The sequence below is a fragment of the Cololabis saira genome, chromosome 17 (genome assembly GCF_033807715.1).
Source record: "Cololabis saira isolate AMF1-May2022 chromosome 17, fColSai1.1, whole genome shotgun sequence".
Classification (NCBI taxonomy): domain Eukaryota; kingdom Metazoa; phylum Chordata; class Actinopteri; order Beloniformes; family Belonidae; genus Cololabis; species Cololabis saira.
In genome coordinates, this window is record NC_084603.1 from 23,284,327 (window position 1) to 23,293,270 (window position 8,944).

At 42.4% G+C, this 8,944-nt stretch overlaps 1 protein-coding gene across 9 annotated transcripts in view; it reads left to right on the top strand.

Annotated features, from left to right (window-relative positions):
• The window catches only part of ebf3b (EBF transcription factor 3b), a 67,234-nt gene extending 65,247 nt beyond the window's left edge, over window positions 1-1,987 (top strand). For all 9 annotated transcript variants that reach the window (XM_061744576.1, XM_061744584.1, XM_061744577.1 and 6 more), the window contains one exon: window positions 400-1,987. In XM_061744576.1, the coding sequence (XP_061600560.1) occupies window positions 400-431 (32 nt within the window). In that variant the 3' untranslated portion in view covers window positions 432-1,987. The remainder of the gene's footprint in view (window positions 1-399) is intronic.
• The last annotated feature ends 6,957 nt before the right edge of the window (window positions 1,988-8,944 follow it).

The following is an 8,944-nucleotide window of genomic DNA, read 5'->3' on the forward strand; positions in this document are numbered from 1 at the left end:
CTGGGCCTCTGTTTGCCATTACCCCAACGCCAGGAGAAATATCACACATAGCAGGGCAGGCATGCTGGGGGCTGAAATGTCAGAGCAGGAGGGAGGTTTTCAAACTATCCCCCGTTAGGAGGACGTGCAGCTGCAGGCTGGCGGACACGGCAAATACTCGCAGGCACTTACGCAAACAGCCACAATTAGGCATACGTTCACGCACCTGTGCACTGTCAGATGGCTGCCCCCATGCAAGCACACACCACACCAACATACACACATGCATGCACCACAATTTTAATAGATTTTCAAATTTATATCCATGTCTGTTTTAGCATAATGAACTAACCCCAGTTTCTCTCTCTGTCCTTTTTTTGTTTTGTTTTTGTTGTTGTTTTTTTTACTTTTGTCTCTCAGCCATGTCCGGCCTGGTTGTCCCTCCAATGTAAATGCACTTTTGTCGTCACAAGCACCTGTCGACACACTACCACTTCACAGGAAACCCCCTCAGCACACTGCAAAACGCTGGTGTAATGTATAGTCAACCGCTTGTTCTGTTTTTAAAGACGAAGAAAAGAAAAAAAAAAGGAAAAGAAAGACTTTTTTTTCTTTTCAATGACTTTCGCAAACCTTCAGAAAAAAGGGATTTCACGAGGAACATCTTTATTTCTGTGGATTTTTTTTTCTCCCCCCCCCCCCGTATTTTATCACCCTTGAAAAGGACACAGAATGATGAAGGTTTTATTTTGTATACCTGTCGGCTCGCGCTTCGGCCTCGGACATATCCAATTAACCACACTCTCAGTACTGGAAGAGACTCTGTGAACTCACCACCTGGTTGTAAAGTAAAAACACTGATGTACAGTACACTTGCCAACGAACTTGTTTGCCTCAGAAATAGATCTTTTCTTTGTTTTTTTTTTTTCAGTTTCGACTCAATTTTAATAGATTCACAACAGTTGTGTGTCTTTATAATGTGACTTTTTGTATTTTATTATGTGTGACAAAAATACACAGGGGCCAAGTCAGTTTGAATTTCAACTGGAAAATATATGAGATATATAATGTAGAAAATTGATCATAAGTACAGCAAATACAAGTAAAACTGGGCGGGGCTGGGCGGGCAACGTTGTATCATGTTTCATTCCTGCATTTTAACTTAAATTTTGTAATTTATTGTAGTTAGAAATCATCTTCAAAAGTGAAAAAAAAATCCTCTTTGATTCAACAAGCACACTGAGGTGTACAAAACACTGCTCCATTGATGAATATGATGTACTTCCACGTCTAGAGCTTCCTTTTAAGCAAGTGTGTTTTGCCATGTTTTTCAACTTTTTTGCTAGCACTGTATATTGATGCATTCCTAGGCTACTGTGAAGTCTGTTTCTTGTTGAGGAGCAGTCTCCCCGTTCTAGCTCCAACTCCCTTATGTGTTTTATATGTGGTTAAAAATTGTAGACTATTGTGATATTGCCAAACTTGTGCTAAATATTTATACATCTGTCTTTTCCATGTTCTTTTAGATCAACACAAAAACATTTGAGAGAAAAAAAATAAACAAAAAACAAAATTGAAACCCATTGAGAATGTAGAGTTAAAGTAGTTCATTGTCATATTTCTGTTCAAATACACACTTGCGCTCACTGAGGGAAATTTTGTAACATATCAACTATAAATAATGTATTTATCTCTGAAATTTTGTATATTGCTTTTCATTATGTATGTATTAATCGTCATGCCCTTAATATAGTGATGCAGCACAGATAATTCAGCCAAGAACTGTTGCCTTCATTTGTTTTCTTTTTGTATTTGATGAAATGCAATGTGCATATATTTCATGTGTATCCTCAAAATTTGTGTTACTCCGTCAAGACTCTCTGTCCATTTTTTTAAAGGGGAAGTCAAACTTCATTGTTTATTTTTATATTGATTTTAAATTATCTATACAGACCATTTTGGAGAAAACTTTGTTGGTTGTATTGTCAAATAAATTGTTTGTGACCCATATGATAGTTGTTAAGATCCAATAGAGACTAATGTGCATGAGGGACAACCTTGGAGATAAAAAAAAAAAATGAAAAAAAGCAAAAAAAAAAAACAAGAAAAAAAACACTCCATTTGTGGTTGTATTTTTTTCTGTTTTGTAGAATGTATAGAAGTCATTTTTACTCACCACTTATGACTCTGCCACATAGCTTACATGTGTTTACAGGGAAGGAAATTTAAACATGTCAACATTTGGAATGGAAACAGAAATGAATAAGTGATGTTTTATTAAAATTTTCAGTAAAAACACAATAGTTCCTCAACTGTGGACTTCTTCAGTTTTAAGCACAGTTTGGCCGGCAGACAAACTGACAATCAAGAACAGGAAAAAAAGACAGTAGACAAGTCTGTTTTCCGTCTGTAAGCTGTAGTGTTTAGACATTGCTATGGAGATAACTGTTGGACACCTGTGGAAAAGTGTAACGTCCTTAAAAGATGAAAACTGCTCTTTAATCATATTCTGTCAGCAACGCACCCTGACATTGTAACACATTCCTACTGGTTTTTGTATGAGCACATCCTGCATCTGTGATACTTCAAGGGTTCATTGTAGTCATTCATACAACAGTGCAAGCTTTTTATTCAAAGCAGCCCAAATGGGGCTCATTCAAATCCCTCATTTCATTGCATTAAGCCACCTAGTTAATAAAGAATCAATACATTGAAAGAGCAAGGTTATCCTTTGTCTATAAGGGCTGGTATCGTTTTGAACCTCTTATAGTTTGAGTGCTGAAAGGGGGGGCCGCAGTGAAATCTATACTCATCAAGTGGGTCAAACATAAGGCCAGAAGTGTTTGAGGGAAGAACAGTGCCTCTCCTTAAAAACAACTGAGCATCTTATCTGGCATCCTGAGTGGTCACATGCAGGTCACAATATGTCAATTTCTCATCAAGGCAACATTGTCCGAGGCCAACTCTGCCTTTAATGAACAATTAAATGACAGCAACCTGAGTGGCAATCAGCATATCACAGCTTATTATGTCAGCCAGCATGCAGGAGATAATGCAGGAGCTACTGATAGCGCAAAGGACAGATACACTGAAAAGAGCTATTTCATTTTCAGCCAGTTTGTGCTTCAAATCATTCCCTCGATAATCCACCGGGGTCCGTTAACAATGGGCACACATCTGCCTCCTGACATCGCGTTATCTGTTTTGGATACACTAGTTTGGATCTATCGTCTTGCCTGCTGGTGTCTCTGTTATTCATTAAAAAAAATCAAATAAAATCTTGCACAAATCGAAGGGATTTTCAATACGAAAGAAAAAAATACAACTAAGCGAAAAATCTGGGGGTAAAAGTTGAAGTGGGAAAAAAAAAAAGGCATGTTTGCTCAGTTGTTGTGCATTTTAGGAACTCTGAGGCCTGGCAGGCACGCTTGAGGTTCAGTACAGTATATGGTCTCAGCAGGTTTCTCTGTACCCAACAAATAGCCACTAGCTCTGCCACACCATTCAATCATAGTGAGAGCCTCTTTTATTGGAGAACTCTAATGGCCACCCTCCACCATGATCTTAATGTGTGCATTAAATATTTATAAATCCTGGGTCAATAATGCCCCATAACCAGGAGTCTGACAGACCCCCACCGTACCATGCGGCTGCCTCGCTCTCAAACACAGGCAAGGGTCAGGGGGTCACACAATCAAAAGAGAGCGAGCCTCACCACATCCATATGTTGCCACTCTTATCAAGACTTTCCTCAGTACTGGTTATCTGTCAAAGGAAAGAAATATTGAAAGCAATATCGATCTTAACTAGCCTTGTGCTGCCGTGGGCCACTCTTCAAACATCTGCTCGTGCATTGTTATATTTCCAAAAAAAAAAAAGAAAGAAAAAAGAAAAAAGAAATCTCCTTTCAATATAAACCTAAGCCGTGATACGGAGCATCTCTGTGTGAAGCGGGCAGTCGGAGCATGACTAATTACTGCGTTATTAAAAAGCGTCAGCGTGGACTTTTTAAGTTCCAAATAATGTTTCATCAGCGTTGGCTCCATCGTGCATCCTGGCATCTACGTGGGTGACTCACTTTTTCTTCTTTCTTTCCCCCCCTCTTCGACGTGACCATATCCAGGCTGCGTTCTTGTGCTGCTCAGGTGAAAGATTGTGCTCCGGTGATAGCGCACACAAAAGAACGGCCGGACAATGAACCAAGTCAATGGAGAGCTCCAGTTGAAAGAGCCACAATGGCCGTGCATGCTGGGAATTGGGCTGGTTGATATAAAGGAATGAAACCTTCATTGAGGCCATGGAGGACAAGCATTCAGAAAAGAGGTTTTGTTTGCTCTTTATCAATCGGCCCTTTCCCATGAGAAAAAACAATTCGGACTGACCTTAAAAGGAGAATATTACCTTACGCATGTTCCCTCTATGTACGTCTTGTTAAGGGGCTCATTTCTGATGTTTCTGCAGGTTGTAAGGTATCAAGGTATGCGGTGAAAGTAAAAGACGGGCAACGCTTCACCTTCTCTGCTCCACCGGCGGAGCTGAGGACGACAGATCTGCTCGTGGACAGACCACTGACGGCAGCAAAAAAGTGCCTGCAACATTCCCGAAGTTTATAGATGAGAATGATACCGTTTTTATGACTCATAAAAACTCCACGAGCAGAGATTAGAACTTTGAGATGAAGCAAAATAAGGAATGTGACCTTTTTTTTTTTTTTTTTTTTTTTTTTAAGCAAATCAGCATATGAATCAAACTGGGAATTTGACCCCCCCCTTTTTTTTTTTTCTAACATTCCCACATTAGCCTAGCCTCCTGTCTGTGACTCTGTACATGAGATAAGACGCCGTTCCCCTGCTACCGTTCACTGGGAGTCAGCTTTGCAAGGAAAACTCCAGATCCTAGCGCAGATTTCCACTTCACTCGCTACAGTCAAGAAGGATGAGCAAAATATCCCAGCGCTTCAATATCCATTAAACTTGTATTTGGGTGTCATTTGATACTTCATCAATGTTTCAGTGCATTTGAAACCCACAAATGCAGGATTTACCCCTAGTAGAAAAGCAGTGTTCACCATACTTTCCCATCTATATGAACTTCACTTAGGCTCAAAATTACAGCGTGAGGATTGCCTGGTCATAGAGTCCAGGGCTAAAGTGATAAAATAATATCACTTAGATTTTATTTTCTGCCACAGTCTCTGCCATATAGAGCTCCTTTCATAGTACTCCTCTGTAGTGCTTTGTCCAGTAGTTCTGGATATGATATCATCTATTAATAATGTATTGGCAATGGATTACATAAAAAGGGAGCAGAAATAACATCCAATATTCATGCCCCCTGAGCTTGACTGTGTCCAATCCGTTTGGCCCATAAAACCTTAGCCCCATTTCCATATCCGCTGTGGGTCACAACAGGTCTGCCGCACAAAGGCTCACAGAACAGCTCAACACAGGAAAAGGGCAGTAAAAATCGGGTGGATTTCAGAGCCCTTATGAAACGGCCCCTCTTTGGAAAGAAGAAAAAAAAAAAAAGTGAAAAAGCTCTTTTCCGATTTCAGCGCCTGTGAAAAACCTGGTACTGTATTTCCCTCTTTAATTGTGCCACTTGAGAAATTGACGTGCCTCTGAAACATGGCATGGATCTCACAGTTATTGCAGTCCCCTTGGCAGGGAATGTTGATACAACATCTGCATGCTATAGAAAGTAATGGAAGTAGCAGAGGTGGCAGCTGCAACTCTACAGGAAGTGTGCCATTTTCAGGCAGTGCTGCTGTGAGAACCACTAACTGCCAGCCTGGTCTTGCAGGCAGCTCTGATTGCCAGGACACTATGACAAACACGCAGGGGCTGCGAGTGTTGCATCCTGGGGGATGACAGCTTCTGTTTGATTGTCAATAAGGCTCATTAGCAGAAAAAATGGAGAATGCGAAAAGAGATTAAATGGCTTGCGACAGGGTCCCCCTCATGTTTCATTAGAGTGGATTTATAAGAGCCTTTATTTCATCAATTCAAGACAAAAAAAAAAAAAAATCCAGTTTTCCTCAAAAAGCTATGCTGCAGCTAAATCAACATTAATGGAATCTTCTGCATTCCAGATGTTTGTGCTATGTATTCCAAGAAAACAGACCCAACCGATGGCAGTCAACCCTTTAAACGTCATCTGCACCTCACCTAATCCTCTCTCCTCCGGCTCTCATCTTAAGAACAGCGGCGGATCCTTCCCTCCATCTTAGGGAGGAACGGCCAACAAAGCGGCGTGTAAGGGCCTTTCCCTGAAGAGTCCTTGTCACACTGCGCCAAACCTCTGTGATTATCGTTGTTTTTGCAGAGAGTGTCCACGCCTGCCAATACCACTGTTCCATAAATGAATTTGGCCCCTCGTCAATGAATTACCTAACACGCAGAACTGTGTATGTGTCACATCCAATTCCAACTCACCAGCTTTGCTGGTGTGTGTCAGCTGGAGGACTTAATCATCAATCGTCAATCATAATAAGCAAAGCACATTGATAGGGGTTCTTTTCTTCTTTTTTTTCCTCCCCTTCTTCTCCTGCACAGTTAAATAAAGTGTAAAGGGAGAAGTTAAAACTGACCTTGTTAAATTGGGACCACAATTTATTTTCCTAATTTGGTGTATGGATTAATTAGTCTTGGCGAGTGTGTATCAGTTTCCATGTGGCAGAGCTTTGGAGTTGAATCCACTTGATCAAATCGTTGCTCACTTTCATATGGAAAATCTGGAATGACATCTATCACTCTTATTTTGATGTCTTTGCTCAGAAATCGCCTTTGCATATTTTCAGCAGCCCACTTTTAATTAATTCTTAATTGGGCAGTTTATAAAAAGGGCTTTTCATGCATTAGTCACTAATCAATAACCCCCATTTCATACTGTATAAAATTAATCACGATGACCTGCTATCGGGCCTGAGCGCAGCACGGTACGTGCAAACTGGCAAAGCATGGATTTTGCACAAGACTCAGGAATCTGGCTCATATTTTCCCTCGGCCTGATCCAATGCACTCCTCTCTCCCGTCATATAGATCGGAGTCTGCAGGGGCCAGAGGCGCTGACAGAGCCCAGATGCTCCCAGTCTGTCTGGGGGGACTGGGGAGACTGGTGCCATGGGGTCCTGGAGCCTCTGAAGTGCCGCCCCTCCATCAACAGGACCAAGGCTAGACCTGCACTTTCTCCAGGCTGAGCGAGACACACTCCTTACCACGCTGACAACCACGCTGCACAGTCACAGAGTGATACATGCACAGATATGCACTCGCAGGCGCCCGCGCTCACGTAATGTATGGTCGCTCATCAGCCGTTCTTAATTAGGGACCCCCACACTGACGTTTGAGTTCACTGGGTTACAATGACATGCTGATACAAGGTTACATACGTGCGTAAAAAACACAGATGCTTGCACGCAGCGCTTTTTCTCCATTAATCCCACTCTACCTCCTCGCAACTGTGTTTAACTTTGCTCATGTTAAGGAGAGCCTCTTTGTTCTAAAGAAATAGGCATTTAGAAAGGGAGAGGGGGTGCCATTAACAAAAAAAAAAAAGGGAAAAAACCTCCTCTGTCCTTCTGCTTTCTTACTCAAAACACAAAGATCATAACAAGAGCATCAAAGTGTGCCATCTTTGAAATGGTGGTTCTCTTTGTAGTCGTGGCAAGGCATGGAGTGTGCTGGTATTAGAGGCTGCTGTGGCAGCTGTCCTGGCTGGCTGTGCGGTGCCTCGGTGTCAGGGCCTCCGAGGCCAGGCTGTCCCGGCAGACAGACGGAGGGGGAGAAACCCGATACGGCAGCCAAGCCCGTCTCTGTATCCAGCTATCTATCCCCGTGTCTAGCTGTCTGACTTTTGGACGTCACCTATCTGCATCCTGGATACTCCTCTCGCTCCCTGCAACGCCGCGCTGCTTACGGCCGGTTTCATACGCTCCCAAAAAAGTTTATAAAAGCCCACTTGCTTCTCGTCAGGAATAACAGCAGCTATTTATGAATCACTGATGTGGTTGCGGGAGAATATAACTTCTGCAAGAGTCCCTGCGAAGCGCCTGCGACTTGTACCGAGGAGGTGCAGGTTGTGATAACAGTGGAATTATGAACCGACATGTACGGAGAGAAGGAGATGGAAGCACAGAGTGTGTTTGTGTTTGATGTGGGGGCAGAAAATTGTTCCATAATGAGGAGGGGTGCCAGGATATGAGATGGGAAGTAGGGAGTTGGAGACAGGATATAAGTTATGAGAAGGGAACTACAGCTAGGAAATGCGGAGGCTGTTGTTGTTGCGGCTGTATAAGCTAAAATGTATCTCACCACTACCGGCCATGATTAATACAGCCCGGCCAGGTCAGAACCCCGCACTGACGCTCCGGATGCCACCAACCGTATCCCTGCTCTTTGAGTGTGTGTCGCACGTATGTGAGAGAGACAGTGAGAGAGCACGCGTGTGTGAGGGGGTTAATAAATGTTGAATCAAACGCCGCACGAGACACTCACACTCCTTAAGGGTTGCCCATTAGCGGTGTGTGGGTGCATGGGGAGTTTATCAGTGTCTGGGTGATTTATGAAGTCAGACTCAATATCATCCACTTCACCCACACACATATGGACATACACATGTGCACACACCAACACGCGTGACCACGTGCTCGCGCACTCACGAGCGCGCACACGCATTCATGTAGCGTCTGTGAAATGGAGGCAGATATTAGGCCAAAATTAAAGGTTTCACAGAGATTAACAGCGCGGATGATGAGATCTTCTCAGCTTCTTTTAATCTAATTCCTTTTTATCTCCGAGCCAGCATCATGTAAAGGCAGTTTAAATACGACAAACAGAAGGCAGGCAAAACTATAATACTTCAAAAAAAACGAAAACATTTCAAAAGTTAAAAAAAAAAAAGGTTGAAATTAAAAGGTGTGATTTTTATTTGAATGTCTTTTAAGAGACTTTTTGGGCACCTACAC